General features: G+C 47.5%; 1 protein-coding gene across 13 annotated transcripts in view; it reads right to left on the bottom strand.

Moving 5' to 3' along the window:
* Nucleotides 1-22,970, bottom strand: part of CEP250 (centrosomal protein 250) — a 47,795-nt gene that overhangs the window by 13,480 nt on the left and 11,345 nt on the right. For 9 of the 13 annotated variants that reach the window (XM_060284276.2, XM_030830759.3, XM_060284274.2 and 6 more), the window contains 17 exons: nucleotides 21,197-21,293; nucleotides 18,800-18,901; nucleotides 18,116-18,277; nucleotides 17,398-17,576; nucleotides 16,910-17,092; nucleotides 14,831-14,975; nucleotides 13,850-13,996; nucleotides 12,920-13,150; nucleotides 11,867-12,060; nucleotides 11,515-11,642; nucleotides 11,160-11,329; nucleotides 5,170-5,337; nucleotides 4,629-4,763; nucleotides 3,205-3,348; nucleotides 2,440-2,573; nucleotides 1,376-1,514; nucleotides 86-428 (listed from right to left, as the gene is read on the bottom strand). In XM_060284276.2, coding sequence (XP_060140259.1) covers nucleotides 86-428; nucleotides 1,376-1,514; nucleotides 2,440-2,573; nucleotides 3,205-3,348; nucleotides 4,629-4,763; nucleotides 5,170-5,337; nucleotides 11,160-11,329; nucleotides 11,515-11,642; nucleotides 11,867-12,060; nucleotides 12,920-13,150; nucleotides 13,850-13,996; nucleotides 14,831-14,975; nucleotides 16,910-17,092; nucleotides 17,398-17,576; nucleotides 18,116-18,277; nucleotides 18,800-18,901; nucleotides 21,197-21,293 — 2,801 coding nt within the window. The other 4 variants (XM_030830775.2, XM_060284282.1, XM_030830773.2 and 1 more) reach the window with 4 other exon arrangements.

The following is a 22,970-nucleotide window of genomic DNA, read 5'->3' as shown; positions in this document are numbered from 1 at the left end:
TAAGGAACTGCATTCCCTTCCCTTCTCCCCTGGGAGCTAGGCCTGGCTTTGACCAAAGAACTGAGTTCCTGGGTGGCTGCCTCACCTGGCTCAGGGCCCCAGAGGGAGGAAGCCGAGTCTCCCCCACCACTCAGCTCAAGCCCCCTCTCATAAGGAGACCCCAGGGCCTGCTGCAAGACAGAACAGAGGCTGGCCAGCTGGACCTGGGCCTGGTGCCCAGGCTGCTGTCCCGCTGCCAGGGCATCCAGGTGGCTCTCCGTGCTGCGCAGTCGCAGCTGTAGTTGGGCTGCCTTGGTTTCCTGGGCCCACAAGGAAGCTTGTAGCTGCTGTTCTGTTACTCGAGCTGCCTCTAGCTCCTCCAGCAGCTGTGCTTCCTGGGCCAGAAAGTCAGCCTCCTTTTCCTTCACCTCCTGCTTCAGTAATTCCACCTGCCAAAGAGGAAGTATGGTCACTCTGAGCAGGGAATGGATACCCTCTCCCCAGACCCTCCTGGGCCTGACCCCACTCAATCCCTGTGCAAACCTTGACTGGGGCTGGGAGGATTTCAGTAGGCTCAGCTCTCCAGCAGGAAGGGAGGGCTCCGGAATGAGTGTAACCCTAGGTTTAACCTACATGCCCACCTACGGACTCCTGACACATGGGCCTGGGCTATGCAAATGGGCTTTGGCCCTGGTCCCCCTGGCAACTATGCCAGCTCCCTGCTATGATTAGAAATCTGCCTGAAACACTGACACTGAGCCTAAAAAGACCAGTCACGATAATAATGGCTACCATTTATTGAATGCTTACTGTGTTCCTGACACTTTATATATTCCTATAATGATTAAGAATTATCATCCTTGTTTTATGGTTGAATAAAGTGATGTTCGCACAACCAGGAAGCAGTGGAGCTGGGAGTCACACCCAGGATCGTCTAACAGGCAGACCTGGGTCCTCATCTGCCACAGTCTACGTCTAGCTCTCACTTCCTCATTATTCTCCTCCCAGTTCCATCCTTCCTCTGTGCACAAGGTCTGGGGTCCTGCTGTGAGCAGACTGAGTCCCTGGAAGCAAGAGGCTGCCGCTGACCCCGTCTGGAGTAATACTTATTCCCCCTGCTGTGTCTTGCCAGGCAGACCAGGCACACTTGGCAGCGGCTGGGCTTGAACCAGGCCTGTGTGAGCTCTGCCCCTCTGGGCACTGTGTTCTGGGCCATCAGGTTCCCCACAGGGTCCGTTCTCAACTCTGGGTCAGGTTGCCAAGCCCCACCCAGCCCGGTCCTGGCTGCCCCCTCCTGCCAGGGCTGCTGAGGTCTCAGCGTGACTGAGCAATCACCTGCCGACTCCAGAAGGAGGTTTCCACCAAGGAAGAGGGCTCTTAGTGGGGTGGGAAATACCTGGGCGCTGAGCTCTTTCTGCCCTGCCTGGGCCTCCTGCATGTCCCGGCGCAAGGAGCTCAGCTCTTGCTGTCGAACAGAGTCAGCCTCTTGTAAAACAAGGAGTCTCTGTTCCTTTTCCGCCAGCGACAGAGTCAGGCTAAAAAGAGAAGGTTCAGAGGGCTGGGTCATTCTCTCAGGGAGTGAAGAACTACCTTCTCATCTGACTGCTCTAACACAGCATTAATAATTAATAGAAACAGTGATGATAATGATTCCAGTATAACAATAAAAGCCTCCATACACTGAGCACCTACTGAGTGCTCCTAGGTCCTTCATGCATATATTTCATTTCAACTTCACAGTTTATTCTTCTCTAGAAAAATTCCAGAAATATCTATACAATACCTCAAATTCAACATGTCCAATTCTTCCCAACCCCTCTGCACCTCCCCTCCCACCAGTCACCCCTACTATGTTCCCCAGCTCACTGAATGGCACCTCCATTCACCCTTAGAAGTCTTGACCACATCACAGCATCCTCCCCTCATCCCACCTGGGTCCACTTTAAGACTACAAATAACTGATTCCAACTCCCCTAACACCCCTTAAACCCCTTCCCTCCTCCCCTTGCCTACGACCCTACCTCGGTTCAGCTTTGGTTCTCTTATCTGGACAATTGTACCAGTCTCCTACCTTGTCTTCCTGCCTCTAGTTTCATCAACAAAAGGATTTCTCCCTCCTCAGACTCCAGGTAACATAACCTGCTATACTTTCCTTTGGGGGTTATTTGATTAACGTCTTCCCCACAAAACGATAAATTCTACTGAGGCAGAGACTCTATTGTCTTGATATATCCCCAACCCCTGGCATAGTGTCTGGTGCGTGCTATGTGTTCTCTAAATATCTGCTAAATGAATGAAGCATGAGCTTTGGAGACAAGGACCATGCCCTCTCCACACAGCTACCTGTACAGCCCAGAGCTGGAGACGTGAGAGGTTAGGTGCCCTGAGCAAACTGTCAACCTCACAGTGACCCCTGGACCCAGACAGGCAAAAGCCAACTCCATGGCCTGTCTAGCCTACCTGGCTTTCTCTCTCTCCAGCTCCTTCTGAATTCGGCAACACTCCTGGGCCTCTCTCAGCTTCTCCTGAACCTCCTGGTCCACCAACCTCTGGGAGTCTTCCTTGGAAACCAGCTGAGACTTCAAGTCCTCCACCTGGAAAGTCAAGGGCATGAGGACCAAGGGCAGGAAGGGTGGTGGGAGGATGCTTCCCACCTAGGGCTTTAGGGTCCTTCAAGGTTTACCAGAGTCACCAGCCCATTTTCAAATCTCTGGAGGTCCTGCCAACCCTTACATGCTGTTCTTATCCACCTCCCTCTGCCAGTACCATCCAGCCTAGTCCCCTGTCTCCCCAGCCTCACATATGCTGTATAGAGGCAGGCACAAATAAAAACCTTGATTGAATGTAACTCTGTCCAAAGGCCAAGTGATGAGCAAGTGATTGTATTTTTTTAAAAATAAACAACCCGACCATCATCTGATATAGGATTTTGAGAAGGAAAAGCAATCTGGTATAAAAATACTGGATCTATGGGGAGGCTGGATCTATGGGGCTGCCAAGAAATTTTGAGGTCTGTGGTCCCCACTGAGAGAGGTTACTAACTACCCCAGGGATCTGGGAGGCACATGCACAGCTCTGAGCACCCTTCACTTTTCCACTCAGTACTGGGGCTTCCCCTCCCTCTCCCAGGCTCAGGCAGCCAAGGTTCCCCCGTCCTGCCAGAGGGAGTGGGAGAACCTGGCTGTGCTGGGGAAGGGTGCTGGGCTGGGAGAGAGGAGCAGGGACCTGCTTCTGCAGGTCTATCTTATCCCGCAGCAGGGTGCCGCCCTCTTCCTGGAGGGCAGCGAGGCTGTCTTTGTGCTGCTGGGCTGCCTGCTCCAGTGCCCGCTGAGCCTCCTGGAGCTGGGTCTGCAGCATCCCAGTGGTCTCCTGCAAAGGGAGAAGACAGCAGGGAGCAGAAGAAAGCTTCCTTGGTCTTGAAATCCATGTTACAGAAATCTGTGTTGTATAAATACTGGTGTTTTGGTTGGGTTGCCAAAAGCTGAGGCAGGGCCCAGCTATCCACGTTGTTTCCATGATACCCTGTCACCTCAAGTCCTCACCTCCTATTCCCTCTCCTCCCTCACCAAGTGCACTGCTCACCCAGGCTTTCTCGGCCAGGGTCCCTCACCCAGACCACTGCAGCAGCCTCCTGCCGGGTGTCCCTGCTTCCACTTCATGCCACCATGCCCACGTGCAAGCAGGCAAACACAAACACACACAAAATTCTCCCCTCAGCAGCTAAAGTATTTTAAAATATGTATGTAATAACTCATGTCCCACTCTGCTTTTTAAATACCATCCAACATGTTCCCACTGCCCTTAGAACAAAGTCCAAGGTCCTACCATGGCTGACAAAGGGCTCCTGCCCCCAAGCTTATCATGCTGCCTCCTGTCTGTCCTGAACTGTCCCAGGCCCTTTCTGCCTGTCCCAGGCCCTTATGATAGCTATTTCCTCTGCCTAAACTGTTCTTCAAATGGCTGGCTTCTTTTCTTTTCCTTTTAATGATTTTATTGAGATTCAGTTCACATACCCTACAATTTACTCATTTAAAGCATACAATTCAATGGTTTTAGCATATTCACGGGGTTGTGCAACTGTCACCATGATCATTTGTTTACCATTTTCATCATCTCCAGAAAGAAATCCTGTACCCTCCCCATCCCCCATCCTCACTGCCAACTACTCGTCTACTTTCTGTCTGTGTAGATTTGCCTGTTTTGGATATTTCCCACAGGTGGAATCATACACTGTGTGCCTTCTTGTAACTGGCCTCTTTCACTTAGCATAATGCTTTCAAGGTTCATCCTTATTGTTCTACGGGTCTGGCTCTTCAACCTTAATGGTTCAGCTCAAATGTCATTTTCTCAGTGAGGCCCTCCATGACCACCTTGTCCAAAGAGGCCTCCTTTGAATCACTCTCAGTTACATCGTCCTGTTTATTTCCTTTACAGCCCTTATCACAACCGGTAATTACCTCACTTATTTTGTGTCTGCTCTGCCACTAGAACTCCATGACTGTCATATTCACCGTTGTGCCACACCCTTCTGCTGGTCAAATGTCAGCACCTAGGCAGGGCCCGGTGCAAAGAAGTGCCAAAGAGCAGGTCAATGTGAATGAACAAATCAACGCTGCCTCTTCTTCCTTGCTCAGAACCACCCTCCCTACCTGCTCCTTTAACTTCTGAACCTTCATGTCCTGCCTCAGCCGCTCCAGTTGTTGGCTGGCATCTGCCAGCTCCTTCTGGGTCTGCAGCAGTGTCTCCAGGAGGGACACCCTCTCCTTCTCTGTTTCAAGCTGCATCTGTGGAGGGGCAGGAGGGCGAGGGCTTGTTGGGTTAGGGGTCACCATGCTCACCCACTAGGCCACAAGCACACGCCAGCTGCTCTAGGGCTCTTCTAGCAAATGGGGTGGGGGCTGAGGGCGAAGGAAGGTCTGGACCCACTGACTGAGAGCCAGGAAGTACGAAGATTGCTGCTGGTTTGCAAGCTGACAGGATGTGGTAAACGACAGCCCTCCCTCAGGAAGTAGGACATGCCGCCAGCCGTGCAGCTAACGGTACTGATCACCTGCTCATGGGGAACAGAGTGGGAAGCTACATTCTCTTCTGGAAGCCCCTGCAGCACCACCCTCGGGAGTGGGAAAGGAAATGGCCCAAGGTAGGGGGATCACAGGGTGGACGTGCAGCCCAGTCCTCCCAGCTGCCCACCTGGCACAGGGCGCTCTCGGCCTCGGCCTGTTCTTCTGCCCTCTGTGTCCGCATGGCCTCCGTTTCTGCCTGCTGTTCCCTCAGCCTCGTTTCCAGCTCCATTTTCTCCCTCTCCAGGCTCTCCAGAGCCTTATCCAGTTCCTGCTGGTGGCAGGAGCGCTCTCTCTCCTGGTCGTACGAAGGAAGCACCGTTAGAGCCGAGGGGGTGAGGAGAGGAGGCAGAAGGAGAACCGGGTTAGGGCAAGAAGCCTACTGCTCACCAGCTGTGTGACCTTGGCGCCTCACGTGACAAGCCTGCTTCCTCATCTGTGAGGTGAGGCTAATCACCCTGCCTTGCCCATCTCGCCAAATTTTATGAGGATCAAATGAGATTCATTAAAAACAAATCAAATGATATAATACATGGAAAAGTGTTTTCTAAAGCGCAACTGTCCCTCATATAAGCTACAAATATCTGTTATTTTAAAGCAAGCACATCATGGTTGGTGGTTGTAACAGCAAACTGAGGGGGCGGACTCGCTCTCTGCTGTCCCCACTCCCCTGCTCAGGGTGACAGGATTAGCCTCCCAAAAAGCCAGGCCGAGCCTGTCTCCTATACGATACAAGAGCGTTAGGATGGGGCATCCCGGTCCTCCCAGAGGTCCATCAGTGACCGACACCCTCCCTGATCTCCTAGACGAATCCAGCCCCTCTATTAGGATCTCAGGATGGTGGTGAAGGGCACTGGAGCCAGGCTGCCTAGGTTACAGTCTTTACCCCAGTACTACTAGTGTGACCTCAGTTCATTTCTATCGCATCTCTGTGCCTCAGTTTCCTCATCTATAAAAACGGGGACAGGGAAATTCCCTGGCGGTCCAGTGGTTAGAACTCTGCGTTTTCACTGCTGAGGGCGCAGGTTTGGTCCCTGGTCCGGGAACTAAGATCCTGCAAGCTGCACACCATGGCCTAAATAAATAAATAAATCCTGTGTAAAAAAATAATAATAAAATAAAAAAATTTTTTTTAAATGAGGATAACAACAGGGTCCTCCTAGGGTTGTTCTCACGAGTGAAGTAAGTCGTGTAAAGCACTTTAAATGGTGCTGAGCACCCAGAAAGCATTCAGTAGCCAATAGCTATCATCATCTTCATCACCTTTCCTTTAAAATGTTCGTTAAGTCGTAGTTATCCACATTTAGTGGGAAGGCCTCTAGTGTTTCACCCCTTTCCAACATCGTCTTGTGCACTCTCCCTTCACTTGCTACACTCTGGCTGCACTGGCCTCCTTTCAGGTCCTGGAGGACACCACGCACCTCCATTCCTTAAGGCCTTGACTCATGCTTTCCTTCTACTTGGACTGCTCTTCCCACCCCACCGTCACTCATGGCTTAAATGACACTTCCTCATAGATGCCTTCCCAGACCATACGCTCAAAACGGTCCCCCTTTGTTCTTCTTCTTCTATCACCCAGTTCTTTTTCTTCATAGAACTTCCGTCATCAGTTACTCATTTATGTATTAATTTATTTAATACCTATCTTCCCCCAAGACTTGAAGCTCCATCAGGAGAACCATGTCTACTTTGCTCTCTGCTGTATCCTCAATGCTCAGCATCATGCCTGGCAGACAGTAAGAACTCAGCATTGCTTGAATGAATCACATTTCAGCTACTGGCCTATTAAGATGCTTAAGAACAGTGATCTATAATACCACAGTTAATAGACCAGCTATGAATATCAAATCATACACTCTGGTTCAAAAAGCCAACTGTAAGAATATGGGAAAGATGAATGTAATAGTAGTTACGTGTCAAAAAAACCAAAACAAAACTGACCTATTTGCTCAATATGAGTTAGAAGTGTGTTATGGCTACCAGAAGGGCTAATTCTGTGATGTCCAGAAGTAACAGTCAAGCGTTGCTGCCTAGTTTGTGGATCAGAATACTCTGCACACTGGTTCACGAGTGATGTGTATCATGTCTAGAGGAAAGCAACCATGTTGGTGAGGTATTCCAAGCAAATCTAAGGCTGATTTGTTTCAGGTAATAGATTTTGGCTCAGCTTAAGGAACAATTTTCTAATAACTAGATCTATCTAAAAATAAATGGGCATTCCAATGGATGGAATACAACAGAAGCTAAGCAACCCTTGGAAGGGATATTGTAGAAGTGGACATAGCATAAATGCTACGAAATGGTTAATCCCTGCTCTACCACTTCTTAGCCAGGTAACCCTGAGTGACTTCTCTAAGTCTCAGTTTCTCACTAGGTGGTTGTGTAGGCTATCTGAAATAACGTGACTAGCATTCAGCATGGTACCTGGCATGGGAAAGTGCTCAGTAAGTAAGTATCCACTATCACTGCTATTAAAGGGGATTCAGACACTAGATGGAAGAATGGAGAATATAACCCCTAAGAGTTTTTCTAATTGGTAGGATTCCAGGACAAGGCAGGCACTGTTAAAACTAACAGACTCTCTGGGAATTCCCTGGCGGTCCAGTGGTTAGGACTCTGCCAAGGGCCTGGGTTCAATCCCTGGTCAGGGAACTAGGATCCTGCATGCTGTGTGGCGTGGCCAAAAAACAAAAAACTAACAGACTCTCGAGAGTTACGCGGGCTTTCAACCCTTTCAATCAGTAGGGAGATCATAAAGTCAGACAATCAGAAGTCAGGGGGATTATCTGACTGAGAAGAAAGGAAAAGACGGAAGAGACTTTCCCATGATTCAGGTGTGGCCATGAGATGGTCAGTCCTTCCACGGATACCAAGTCTACATCAGGCGGTAACACATCATTCAGAAGTTTTATAGCTTCTTTTACTTGTAGGGTTTTCAGTGGGTGGTATGACTGATTCTTGCTGGGAAACTGAACTGCCTCTGGACACTGGTCATTCAATAAATATTTTGAAGTACCTACTACAATCTAGGCACATAATTCTAAAAAGAGGCAAACTTCTGGCTACCATCTTGCCAGCAAGTCTGCCTTGTAATAACTATCAAATCACAAATACACACAAAGCACAAGTCAACTTCCATTTCCAGAAATCTGACAAACAAGCTCTCTGAACCCTCCACCTGTAAAAGGGCAAAACAAACTAACAAACAAAAAAAATGCCAATTTAACTATTAAGTATATATTTTAATGTATCACTGAGCCAGCAGGAAAATAATGAAAATTTCACTGGAGCCAAAATCAAAGCAATACTTGTGATCTAAAGAGGTAAATGAGCACAGAACAGGCTTTCCACTGGAGGTATTTACTTTACCTAACAACCTTGAAATTCATTTTCTGGCAATGTGGGCAAAGAAAACAGAAAACAAAGGGTGGGGAGCCTGACAGGAGACATAAGGCTGGACCTCCAAAGGGCTATCTGGGGTCAGGAAACTATGGCATATGGGCCAAACCTGGCCCTGTGAGCTAAGAGTGGTTTTTATGTTTTTAATGGTTGATAAGAAGTCAAAAGAAGAATAAGACTTTGTGACATGTGAAAATTATATGAAATTCAGTTTCAATGTCCATACATAGAGTTTTATTGGAACACAGCCATGCTCATTTACATACATGTCGTTTACAGCTGCTTTTGCACTAGAGCAGCAGAGAAAAGTGAGTGTGACAGAGACTGTATGGTCTGCAAGGCCCAATGTGGCTCTTCAGAAAAACACCCACCCATCCCTGGGCTACAGTCCTCAGTAAATGGATAAACTTGAGAGACGGAGAAAAGGGGAAGAAAAAGGGAGAGAGAAAAAGTGGGGGAGAGAGAAAACAAAACACTGTACAGAAGGGAATAGCAAGAAAATTTGTCTTAACTTTCACAAAGGGCTATATATATATATCACTTGAGAATTCATAACCATAGGCTGGTGTTCATGTGGGTTCAGGGCCTGAATGTGGCCCAAAAACTTTAAACAGAAATTGTACTTTAAGGTGGTCCTGGGATGCTAGTCCTTCACCTTCCTCAGAGAAGCAAAAGCAAATCTCTGAGGAAAATCTCCTTTGCCTCAGGCCTAAAAGGATTCCCACAGAAAAATTTCCAGAGAACATGAGTTCAGAGTCAGGAATCACAAAACACATAGGGGCCAAGGTCATCAGTGAGAGCCAAGGGAAACAACATGTAACAGAGATTCAAAAAGATTTTAGGTGCTGGAATTATTAGACAGCATAAAAGTATGTTTCATGTGTTTAAAGAATAAAAGAGGGGACTGCAAATATAAATTAGGGAGAAGACACTAAAAAATGACCAAGAAGATCTGAAAAAATAACCAAACAAAATGTTGAGAAATAAAATATTTAATAAATAAAATTTAAAACTTGGTGAATAGACTATAAAGCAGATTAGACACAGTTGAAAAGGGAAATTAGTGAATAGAAGAGGGATCTGAAAAAATATCACCCAGAATACAGTGTAGAAAAAGTACACATGAAAAATCTAAGACAGAAAGTTAAGATACCTGAAGGTTACACCAAGTTCTAACATACAACTAATTAGAGGCTTCTCAATACCAACAACGGAACAATCAGTATGCTGACAGAAAATAACGGTTACCTTAGAATTTGTACCTGAATTTTATACCCAGTGAAACTATCTTTCAAGAATACAAGTGGGAGGGATAAATTAGGAGTTTCGGATTAACATATATACCTACTATATATAAAATAGATAACAAAGACCTATTATATAGCACAGGGAACTATACTCAATACTTTGTAATAACCTATAAGGGAAAAGAATCTGCAAAATAAAAGACATAATATATATATATAACTGAATCACTTTGCTGTACACCTGAAACTAACACAACATTGTAAATCAACTATACTTCAATAAAAAATAAAAAAGGAAAAATCTATAAAAAAGAATAAAAGTAAAATAGACATTTTCAGACAATTAACTACCAACATACCCTCACCAAAGGAAATTCTACTTCAAGGAAAACAAATCCAAATAGAAAGCCTGACACGCAAGGAGGAATGGTGAGCAAAAAAAAACCTGGTAAAATTTTCAGTGTATCTAAACAATTATTGACTGTATAAAATAATCAAAACACATAATGTATGGTGTTAACAACTAGTAATAACTAAACACAATGACTAATACAGTTGATAGGTTGGGAGGAGTGAATGCAGGTAAAATGTTCTCTGGTCCTTGTGTCATTCAGGAAAAGGGTAAATATACTGATTAACTTGAGATTTTATTAAGTATGTATTTTAAAATATTAAAGAACTAAAAGAATAAAAAATAGAGTACATATCATCCAAAGCAGTAGAGAGAAAAAAAGAAGTGAGAAAAGAATACAATTTAATAATCCGATATAACCCTCTAAAAGAAGTTAAGAAAGGTGAATTCCCCTCCACAAAAGGTGTAAAAAGGCAAGAGAGGGCTTCCCTGGTGGCGCAGTGGTTGAGAGTCCGCCTGCCGATGCAGGGGACGCGGGTTCGTGCCCCGGTCCGGGAAGATCCCACATGCCGCGGAGCGGCTGGGCCTGTGAGCCATGGCCGCTGAGCCTGCGTGTCCGGAGCCTGTGCTCCGCAACGGGAGAGGCCACAACAGTGAGAGGCCCGCGTGCCACAAAAAAAAAAAAAGTCAAGAGAAATAGCATAAGATGGTGGAAATAAATCCAAATATGCCTATAATCACAATAAAAGCAAATGGACTAAATCAAATAATTAAAAGACAAAAGAAACACAGTTCTGAATTGGGCAATAATAGGTCCAAGGCATTCCTCTGCTCCCTTTACACCCTGGGGCCAGTTTATCGATCCTAAATCCCAGGATCCATTCTTAAGTCTCTATACGTACAGAAACAACAACAACAATAATACCTAACACAAATATAGAGCTTACTGTATACCAGGAACTATTATTAGTGTTTTCCATACATTAACTCATTTACTAGCTAGAAGCTGGATTTTGCACCATGGTGACCAACCAGACTAGTCCTGTTCAGATTTCACTTTTATAAGCAGGAATATCTGCTGCTGTCTGTCTCTCCCATCCCCTAGCCACAACCACCACCTACCCATTTCTCCTGGAGCCGGTTCACCTCCTCCTCATGGGCTGACTTCAGCTGCTGCAGGGCAGCCTGCTCCTCTTGCTCAGCCTGGGCCAGCTGTCTGGCTGCCGCATCCCGTGCCTGCTCTGCCCGGCTCCGTTCAGTGTCCAGTTCCAGCTGCAGGCACTTCACTTCCCCTAAGATGCCAGGGACAGGATCTTGTCTCTGAGCCTCTGTCCTCCATCTTTCACCCCTCTCCCCAGACCTCATGAGGAACTCCCATCTCAGAGGCCCTGGGCCTGGCTCTAATAGCTTCCCACTGTCTTCCTAGCTTTCAACATCCCTGTGGAATGAAGTGCGCCCATCCAAGTTGGGTTCTTACCTTGGATTACTTCCTTGGCTTGAGTGACGGTTTGAATCTGGACCTCCAGCTGCCCCTTGGTGACCTCTATCAGAGAATTTTGTTGCTGGGCCTCAAACAGACTGCTCTCCAGTAGCTCCTTGGCTGAGCTGTCAGGTTCAGGAATCGGGAGAGTTCTTACCCATCAAGCCCCTTCCTTAAGAGGAACTGGGTTCTAACTACAGGTCACCAAGAGAGAATTTGGGGGTGGGGAGGCAATTACAAATTCATAACTCATTTAGGCCCCATATACTTTGGGCAAGGAACTTAGGTTGGCTCCCCCTTGCCTTGTAAAGCTCTCTCTGCCCTTGGCAGAACCAGGTCCAGACCCTACCTGAGCCCCCGCAGTTGTTCAGAGAGGTCCTGCTGGTCCCGCTCCACAGCCTGCAGCCGCACCTCGAGAGCCGCCTTTTCCCGCGCTAGAGCCTCCTTCTCCTGGACTTCCCGGGCAAGCGCCTCTTCCTGTCGCTTTGCCTCCTGATGCAGCTGCTCCACCCGAGCTAAGGCTGCCTCCTGCTGGTGATGTGCCTGAGAGGAAGAACTGATGGGATACAGAGGGAGGCAGGATCCCCCCAGGGCTGCTATCACCAGATTAGGGCCATGGGCTCCTCAGATTCTGGACCCAGCTCTGTGAGCCTTGAGCACTGCCCATTCACACCAAGTACCATTTATCTATTCCCCTGATCAACCTACAGAGTCCCCAGCCCAGGAAACAGGCTCTCCTTTGAGCAATACCCTGTGCTACGGCTGCAAGAGATCTACCTCTAAGGAGCTTTTAGTCTTAAGGAGAGGTAAGACACACACATAATACCAGGAAGAAAGTGATCAGTGCCCTGAGAAAAAGGCTCTGAGAAGGGAGATTATGTATAATTACTAGGGCAATGAGATGCTTGGTAGAGAAGAAAGATGACCTTTGAGTTGGGGCACTGGTTCAGAAAAAACTCAGAGCCCCTTGCTATGTGTTACACACTGGACTAAAAGCTGGAGTTATAAAAACAAGTAAGACATAGTCTTGCCTTCAAGGAGCTTTTGGTCTAATGGTGGAGACACATAAACACAGATAATTATAATATAGTACGAAGGGAGTGGTGGTTGAATAAATACAATGTATTATCAGAAAACACAGGAGAGGCATCTAATTCAAACTGATGGATGTGAAGCAATGAAGAATCAGTGAAGGATTCCTCTAGGAATTCTTTTAAAAAAACTGGAAGACATACCCCAAACTAGTAACACTGGTCATTTCTAGGAAGTGAGATTTTCCCTTCCTGAATCATTTCTGTAGTGTTTTCATTTTTTACAGTGAGCATGTATGTACAACGAGCATGTACAGCGAGCATGTACAGCGAGCATCCTTAATGGGATGGTAGCAGTTTTGTCTTCTCACCTCGCTTAGTTTCTCTTGAATTTCTTCCTTCTCATCTTGTATGCCCCTGAGATCTGCCTGCAGCTCAGCCCTGGTCTCCTCCGCTTTCTGCAGCTGAGCCTCCAGGTGGGTGTTCTTTTCCCACAGGGCTTCCTTGTTCCTCTCGGCCTCTGTCAGGCCCACCTGCAAAGTGTTTCTCGCCTGCTCTGCTGCTTCCATCCTCCTGCACACAGACTGGTTCTCCTGTTCTAACTACTGGCCAAAAAGGGAAGGACATCAAAGACAAAGGGTTACGGTTTAGAGATGAAGTGCTGAGACAGAAATCCAAGAGAGATATGAATCTGTTCTCCAGAGATGAACACAGGAGTGCTTACGAGAGAGGAGGACTATGCACACATTTGGTCTGGGGTCTTTACTCCAGGTACTAGATGGGTTGATGCTGGGGACAGAGAGAAAAAAGGCAAAATCCTGCTCTTAAAGAATTCAGAATAAGGGAACATACAACATTTCTGGGGCTCAAGGGAATGGGGTAGTGAAGAGATGTGTTAAATTTGTAACCTCTAGAGAAAATTCTGGGACTTGGGCTCTTCAACAGATCCTTTTCTGTGATTGCTGTTATCTCATACAACAGGATTAAAACCCAGTCTTCCTTCCAGAGGACATGGGCCTAGCCCTGATGATTTTACCCTAAAGCCCAAAGGTAGTTAGTTCTGCTGCAGATGTGGGAGGGGCCTATTTTTAATGGCTGAGCCCAGGCCTTGTAATCTTTGCTCTCCTTTGCACTATAAATGTTCCTTTTGCTCATTCCAGGACTACATTTGGGAGCTGATCTGTCTTGGGCTGATCCATTTAAGAACTGTTCCTTGTTACAGGCATCAGCTTTGTCTGTCTCTCCCTTGCCCTCGGTCGGGGCCCAGCCCTACGCTGTGGATCAGAGAAATCTTTGCTCACCTGGAGAAGCTGCTGGTTCAGCCCAACTTTATCTAAGGCCAAAGCCTCATTTAAGGCACTGAGTTTGACAGCTGCAGCCCGAAGATCAGCTACCTCGGCCTTCAGGCTGTTCTCAGAACTTGACAGCTCCACAATAGACTGTTCTGCCTAAAAGCAGAGAGTTAGAGTTTCATTTTCCAGTTTTCCTGCAACAGTGAACAGCTCACATCCCCAACATCTGCTGCTTTCCTTGTACAGAGATCAGTTAACACTTCATTCCTTCCCTTACATTCTGAACAACTTTTCCCTTCATTTCTTCATTCACTTACCCATTCATTCATTGAAGAGTAAGAGAGGAACTCACATTACAGAGGCACAGACATCAGGATGTATAAACAACTACAACTGTGATGACACCATAGCCAATGTAAGCACAAAGTGCTCTGGGAACTCAAAGAAAGCATTAATTCAAAATGCTTGGTAGAAGAGTCGACAGTTAAGTTGGGTACTGACAGATGAGGAACAGTTTGCGGTTGAAAGGGGAGGAAAGAAGCAGTCCACGTAAAGGGAAAGGTACATACAAAGTATTAAAATCACGAAAGAACGGGTAAAACTGAGAATGCAATGAATGCTATGTGGCAGGAACGAAGGTATATGAGGCGTTAGGACAGCGATCTGGAGTGAAGAGGAGGCTAGAAACAGTTTGGGGCAGGTGGCAGAGGGCTTTGCATGTGGTACCAAGGAGCTGGGAAGCCAGTGAATGGTTTTAGGAAAGAGACTGACATGACCAGACTGACACTTTAGAAAACCATTCTAATTGCAATACAGAGAGTCTGTTTGGAGGGACACAACCCAAAAGCAGTAACTAGGCATTGAGGCAAGAAACAGGAAGGGCCATGACTTGCAGGATGAAGAATGAGGCAGGCTGCGTGCCTTTTTCCTGGAGACACAACTTTCCAAGCCGCCCGCCCCACCCAGCTAGCGAAGAGGAGGACCACGCACCCTGGCCAGTGCGGCGGTCACTTCTGTTTGCTCTTGTCTCAGCAACTCCCCTTCCAGGCGACTGGACTCCAGGGCTTCCCGAAGGGTGATCACTTCACTGAGCGACTCTGACTGTTTGGCTTCTAGGACCGCCAGCGTCTCCTGACTAAGATGGAAAACAGAAGGGGGCTAGAGGAAATCTCAGGGAGTGGCCACACCCCAAAAGATAACAGGAATGTAATTGCTTTTGCGATGCAAAAGAATGAAGGTGGTCTCCAAAAACTGATAACGAGAGGTCTCCAAGACACATAACATGAAAAAAGCAAGGCGCAGAACAGTATACATGGTGCACTATCTTTTATGCAAGAAATTGGGGGAAATAAGGATATATGCATATATTACATAAAGCAGCACTAGACATATTAATAAGAAATTAATTTAAATGGTTACAAACAGAAGGAAGGAATATGGGATGAATGAAGCCGAGGGAAGTAGTACTTTCTATTTGCATACCTTTTAAAATAGTTTTGACTTTTGAATCATATAAATAAGTGTATTATCGAGTCACACAAATTAAATTTAAAAACATAAAACTATCTTTGTGGATTGTCTTTCCTTTTCCTTAGTAGGGGGGAGACCACTCCTTGTGCAAGTCATGATCCTTAGAGCAGTCATTCAAGATTCCATTATTCATGCTATTAGGCAGAAGGAGCTAGGGAACAGGTGAGGAGGGGATGCAAAGATGAAGAAGAGGGCTTCCCTGGTGGCGCAGTGGTTGAGAGTCCGCCTGCTGATGCAGGGGACACGGGTTCGTGCCCCGGTCCGGGAAGACCCCACATGCCGCGGAAAGGCTAGGCCCATGAGCCATGGCCGCTGAGCCTGCGCATCTGGAGCCTGTGCTCCGCAACGGGAGAGGCCACAACAGTGACAGGCCCGCGTACCGCAAAAAAAAAAAAAAAAAAGATGAAGAAGATACAGGGACTTTCCTGGTGGTCCAGTGGTAAAGAATCCACCTTCCAATGCAGGGGACGCGGGTTCGATCCCTGGTCAGGGAACTAAGATCCCACATGCCGTGGGGCAACTAAACCCGTGCGCCACAACTACTGAGCCTGCGTGCCTCAACTAGAGAGCCCACGTGCCACAAACTATAGAGCCCACGTGCTCTGGAGCCTGTGCGCCACAACTGGAGGGAGAAAACCCGCACACCACAACTAGAGAGAAGCCCGGGAGCCACAACAAAAGATCCTGCATGCTGCAGTGAAGATCCTGCATGCCACAACTAAGACATGATGCAGCCAAAATTGAAAAAAAAAAAAAAAAAAAAGATATAGCCCCTGCTACCAGGTACTGAAGACTTACCATATGTCAGGCTCTGTGCTGGCATTTTGCAGAACACTGCTTTAATCTCCCCAAAGACTCTTCAAGGGAAACATTATCAGCCCCATTTTACAAATAATCTGTCCAAGTGGCAGAGCCATAATTTAAACCAAGCTTCTGCCCAGCTCTAAAGTCCTTGCTTTTTCTATGACATGGAATCGGGGAATTTACAAATGAGCTGGGTCCCTGTACTCTGGAATTCCCTTCCTTGACCAGCTCATTTCCCATTACTTCCCAGGATCAGTCCTACCGTTTGGCCAGCCCGGCCTCCTCTGAACATGCCATGAACGTTCCTGACTCCTTTTCTTTGCTAATCTGTTCCTTTAGCCCTTGTCCCACTCTCTACCAATCAAAATATGTCAAGGCCCAGCTCAGCGGCTACCCTCTCCTCCATGAAGCTTTCAATAATTAACTGTTACTCCTAATCTCCCAGAGGACCTAGCTTGAAGCTCTTTTTTAGCTCATACTTCATCTGGCCACGGTTTACTTGTCTGACTTCCCCATTACACTGCAAACTGCTTGAGATCAGAGCCTGTGTCTTATTTATTTCTGTACCCGCCACGGGGCCTCGGCCCTCCTGGGTGTTCAGCAATGCTTGGATGAACTTTCTGTTTTCATCCTCCTGCAAAGGACGGAGCAGTAAGCTAATCTGAACCCACCGAACAACAGGCTTCAATTTACTCCACTTTCTAAGAGCGGGGAGGGGCTGTCACATGCACACACAGGCGCTCCCGTTCACGGATGGCCAGGTGCAGCTCCTCCCGCTGCTCCTCCTTCTCGCCCTGAGCACAGTCGCCCTGCAGCTGAAGCTCCATGTTTGTCCTCCGCAGTCGCCACGCCTCCTGCTCCAGCACCTCCAGCTGCTGCTGCAGCTCCTCCCTGGTCTTCTGCAGGAGCTCTCGCTCCCTGGAAGGAGACCGGACATGAACAGAAACCCTGGAACCTAAAAGCCCTCCTGGAAGCAGACAGCACAGGGTCAAAGGAGAGAGGTTTACGTTTCCTTTAAATATCTCATCTTCCCTTTTGAGCAGGAAACTGTTTGTTTTTATCACAAAGACCCAAAACTGAGTGAGCAGGAACCAGCAGAACACAAAGCAAGGAGGCCCTGAGCAGCTGTGGGTCTAGGGAAGAACAGGGTCAGCCAACCAAACACATGGGCTGGGCGGGGACTGAGCCTGGGAGGAAGGGGGGGATGAACAGCTCCCGCTCACCTGCTGAGAGAGTCCACCTCCCCCTGCAGGTCCACAGTCTGCCCTGCCAGGGTGTCCCGCTCCCCGGTGAGCTGCTGCAGCCGCTGTCTCAGGGCCTCACCCTCTTCCTCCCACTGATGATGCTGCTGCTGCAAGGAGCTCACAGCTTCCTGGCAGCCTGACAGCTGCTGCCTTAGGTCCTGCGGAGGGAGAGCATCAGAAGTGAGGTGGTGAACAAGAGCGCAGGGCAGAGGAGGGATGTCATAAGCCTGAAAGTAGGGCTGGGCAAGGGGGTTGGGGGCTGGTGCAACAAAGGGAAGCTACGAAAAGAGATGAGACCAATCGAGGAGACAGAGCATCAGAGATGACTGGGTTCTGTGGCTTCCAGAGTGTCAGAGTCCATCATCTTCAAATGTAAAATGGTGGGGGTGGTAAGTGTGGCTGGGACCCTTAGAATTGGGGAACGCTTACCCACACTCCCCTGGGGCTCCACTTTGCACAGTGCTGTGTAAAGACTGCATCAAAGTGGAGCGTGCCAGTGGCACGGAGAGTGTGCCTGCTCCCCACGAGCACAACTGGGCAGACACAGAGATTCTAATGGGCACTTCGGGGTGTTGACAAAACACCTTGTGACTGGTCAACGTAGCAAAAGGGGCAGTCTGGGCTAGGAGGGTACCTGGGGCCCAAGTCAGTTTAGACACCCATCCCTGTGGCTGAGGAGGAGTGCTGGGGTTCTCACCTGCACAGCCTGGCGTCTCTGAGTCAGCACTGAACGCACCAGAGAAAGAGCCTTGTCTGGCTGCTGGGAATCAAACTGGGAGGAGAAGCCACTAGGGTCCAACTCCAAGGAGCTCTCATGACCAGAGGCTTGGGCCATATTGTCCTCCTCTTCTACCATGGCCTGAAATCCAACACAGCAGGGTCACCATCCTACTGACCAAGGCCTAGAATCCATGTAGAGGACTAACATGCCAGCCTGGACAAACCTGATGTTTTCTCTCTCAGGTCCTCTCCCTGGGGGGTGGGAGGAGGGTATCTTAAGAGCCAAAAAGGTTGGTTCCTTCAACTCCTCAAACCAACTCTTCCCCTTCGGTCACCCAAACCTAGAATGAGCAACAAGACTAGCACCCCTTGAACACCCAAGGAATAAATGAAGGAAAAAGAGGTTGCTGAGGTAGCAAAGGCCAGGATCCAGCCGCTGCCGGAGAACTGCAGCTAGCAGTAAGAGAGAGGGCGTTTCAGCAGGCAGTGCCAGCACATGAAAGCTTAGCTACTCCTCAGGGTTCCAGTCTTCAAATGTACTCAGACAATTCCTCCCCACAAGACCCTAAGTCCAGACTCCTCTAGGCGCACCTGAGAGGACAGGGAGGTCTGGGGAGGGTGAGGCTGGACCGGTTACTGTGAACCGGAGGCTTACCAGTACCTGGGTTATGTCCTTGATCATTTGCTGTAAAGACAGCTTCTCCTCTTGGGCATTCCTACTTAGAGATGCCTCGTGTTCCATTAATTCTGCGTGATTTGCCTCCTGGACAGGGAACCAAATAGAGCCTATGAGCCAAACTCTCAGAAGAGAATTTATCATTCCAGGCCCCAAATTAACCAGAGTCTCATTCTGTCTATTCTGTTAATCCCACTTTTCCCCTGACCACACGTGAATGCTAACACTGTCCCAGGATTCTGAAGACAATGTGATGTGGTGATTAAGAATTCAGATTAAGGGATTAAGAGCTCCAAATTAGACTGCCTAGATAAGATTTCTTGCTCTATCACTTACTAGCTTGGTAACCTTAGGCAACTCCTTCTTTGAGCTTCCTTCTCTTTAAAATAGGACTAAGGGACTTCCCCGGTGGTGCAGTGGTTAAGAATCCGCCTGCCAATGCAGGGGGACAAGGGTTTGAGCCCCGGTCTGGAAAGATCCCACATGCCGCGGAGCAACTAAGCCCATGCGCCACAACTACTGAAGCCCACGCACCTAGACCCTGTGCTCTGCAACAAGAGAAGCCACCGCAATGAGAAGCCCGTGCACCACAATGAAGAGTAGCCCCCACTTGCTGCAACTAGAGCAAGCCCGTGCACAGCAACGAAGACCCAACGCAGCCAAAATTTTTCTAAAAATGGAAAAACTTAAAAAATAAAATAAAATAGGAATAATTAACAGCAACTACTTCATAGATTTGTTTTGAGGCTTGAATGAAAAAACTGTATGTAAATTACTCGACACAGTGTCTGTCAGAAAGCAAATGTTCATTAAATGTGAGCTATCATTGGATGAAGGATGGTTGCTGTCTCTGAACAGCAAATTGGCACTTGAGACATAAAAGCCAGAGGAACCTCTAGCCCCAAGGTCAGCAATAAATTTGAACTCTCAAAATGTCCCCTCCTCCTTACCTTATTGTGCTAGTGAAGGCTTAAAGACGCAGATTTGCAGCTATGCTTTTTTTTTTGGCCTATATAAAATTTGAACCAACATTTGTAAATTGAGAGATTTTTCTGAGCTGAGAAATTCATAAAAATTCATAAAAATCTGAATTTCTGGCTTCTCTCAAAAAGTTAACATATGGGCCACACCAGCCCCCATCCCTACATGGCAATAATTTACTGAAGTTGAATAGAGGATGCCTCCTCCAGATGGGACATATATTCTTCAGGGTCCTGCAGTCCTCACTACTCCTCACTGTTTCCTTACTATTGAGATCAAGTGTTCCCTGTTATACTGAAAACTAAATATGACAGCACTGGAAAATCAGAATTCTTATAGCTGAACCCACTTCATTCATTTATATTACCTGGGCCCTGCAGACATCTGAATTTGCAAATTCCTGAACAAAAAGAAACCAAGGGCTTCCCTGGTGGCGCAGTGGTTGAGAGTCCGCCTGCCGATGCAAGGGACACGGGTTCCTGCCCTGGTCCGGGAAGATCCCACATGCCGCGGAGCGGCTGCGCCCACGAGCCATGGCCACTGAGCCTGCGCGTCCAGAGCCTGTGCTCCACAACAGGAGAGGCCACAACAGTGAGAGGCCCGCGTACCACAAAAAAAAAAAGAAACCAAAAAGGCATAAGCATGTCTAGCTCCCAGCTGATCCTAGCTTGGATGAGAAGACTAGGGATATGTATTTGGATAGGGGTGCAGGATTTGCCTAAAATCAGAGATCTGAAAATTCCCAGAGATGAAAGGAAACGTGCAATCAAGCCAGAGGTTCTAACTTCCAACCTTAGAGAATCCCTTTGATAACAACCCTGGCAGATGTTAAGCCAGTGACACAAACCTCACTCCTTCATTAGACAGACTGTTCAATTACCGAGCAGCTCCAGCTGCTCTACCACCCTGTAACTTCCAGTCACTGGCAGTGATTGTGCCCCCCTGGCAAACACTAAACAAGCTAACTCTCTTCCCTGGTGTCAGTCCTTCAGTTATGTGAAGGCAGCCATCATGTCTTCCTCAAGCCCTCCTTCTCCAGGCTAACCACATTCATGCTCCTCAGGTGTTTCCCGTATGACTAGGTTTTGAATCTCTCCAAACACCGCCCCCCACTTGGCTAGTGTGCCTCTTCATGTGTGTCTCACTCTCTCGGAGGAGGACACACTGCATGCACGCACTGCTGTAGTTTCCCTAGGAATATAGTAGGGACAGTAGACAGCTAATGTTTATTAAATGGATAAATGGATGAGTTAAATAATTTTCAGATTCAACCAAAATTAATTTTTTAGCTTTAGGGGACTTCCTCAAGGAACATTTAACTGGTATCCTACACTCTCTGTCCATAAAGGACAGGAATCTACACGCCCACTCCCAACTCTCCCAGAACAAAGGATCACGTACCAGGATCTCCATCGTCTCTCTCAGAGCCTTTACCATCTTTTCATAATCTTCATTTTGCTTCTGAGACTGCGTCAGTAGAGCAGAGAGCTCGGTCACCCTGAAGAGAAGAGCATAGCACAGTTACCTGGGAACCCACTGATGTGGACAGAGCTATGCAGCACACACTAACCCAAGCCAGACACCCCCACTGCCACCCCCCGAGTCCCTTGGGTGCCCCCAGCCCCTGCACTCCCTGAATACATGATGCTATAGCCTTGAACTCGGGGAGGGGGAGCCAAAAGCCACTCAGACGCATGCAGGGATTTACCACATCTCAAGACTGGAACACGTGTTTGGGGGCCCAAGAGCTGAAGGAAAGCCCTGGACCAGGCCCTTCCAGACCCCGCTTGATCTTGAAGTCAAGCGCCCTGAAGCCAACAAGAACATCAGAATTGCCACATGGGATAGTCCCAAGGTCCCTCAAGCCCAAGGTTCTAACTCTGATAGAGAAAAAGGAGGGGCGAATTGGGAAAGATTATGGTTAACCTCCCTGATACTAACCTCAAAGTTCAGGGAAATCACCAGGCATCTTTATCACCTAACACCATATCCTGGAGCTCAGTACCTGGTGTTATATAAGTAGCTAAATAAATATTTCTTGAATGAAGTTATCAAGGAGCTTAATTTTTTATTTCAAAGTCTTCATAATTTTATTCTGTATCATCTTTAAGAGCTTTAACTCACTGTATGGTCATTCATTTAGTTATTGTATGATTCAACAAACATTTACTAAGTGTCTACTATTATCGCAGGTGAAGTGCAAAGCACTAGAACACAAAACTTACTAAGACATGGTCTCTGTCCTTGTGCTTCCCAGTGCCTTCACAACCCAAACAAAACAAACTGCAATTTACACACACCACCAATAGGTGGTGACACAACCCTAGCCATGGGGTATAAACTGAACTTTGCCCCAAGATTCAAACGGAGCTCTTTGTTTACGTCCCTGCCCTTCTTATCATTTTTTAAAAATCTATTTTATTATAATCCAAAAAATAAAAGAGCCTAACCAAAAAAACCCAAAACAAAACTAAATAATCAACGAGATCAATGTAACAAGCACGTCAAAAGACCATAGGGGGGACTTCCCTGGTGGCGCAGTGGTTAAGAATCTGCCTGCCAATGCAGGGGACACAGGTTCGAGCCCAGGTCCAGGAAGATCACACATGCCGCGGAGCAACTAAGCCTGTGTGCAACTACTGAGCCTGCATTCTGGAGCCCGTGAGCCACAACCACTGAACCCGCGAGCCACAGCTACTGAGCCCACGAGCCACAACAACTGAGCCCACATGCCACAACTACTGAAGCCCGCACGCCTAGAGCCCATGCTCTTCAGCAAGAGAAGCCACCGCAATGAGAAGCCCGTGCACCGCAACAAAGAGTAGCCCCTGCTCGCCGCAACTAGAGAAAGCCCGCGTGCAGCAATGAAGACCCAATGCAGCCAAAAATAAATAAATAAATTTATTTTTTTAAAAAATGTATATAACAACAAAAAAAAGACCATATGGGGGCACAGTAATGTAACAGGCTATCAAGGTCATAGAAGAGGTGACATTTAACTATGCCTTAAAGGATAAGGCAGAGAGAGAAGGGAGAGAGGCATTCCAGGCTAAGGCCAGCATCTACAAAGGCAGGGAACATGGAAGAACTTGGCTGTTCTGGGAATGGCAAATAGTTTGGTGTTGATAGAGGAGAGTCACAGCCAGCTCTGTAAGTCAAAAGGACAGAAACTGAG

This window comes from Globicephala melas, chromosome 15 (genome assembly GCF_963455315.2).
Source record: "Globicephala melas chromosome 15, mGloMel1.2, whole genome shotgun sequence".
Classification (NCBI taxonomy): Eukaryota; Metazoa; Chordata; class Mammalia; order Artiodactyla; family Delphinidae; genus Globicephala; species Globicephala melas.
This window is presented reverse-complemented; position numbering and strand designations above follow the sequence as displayed.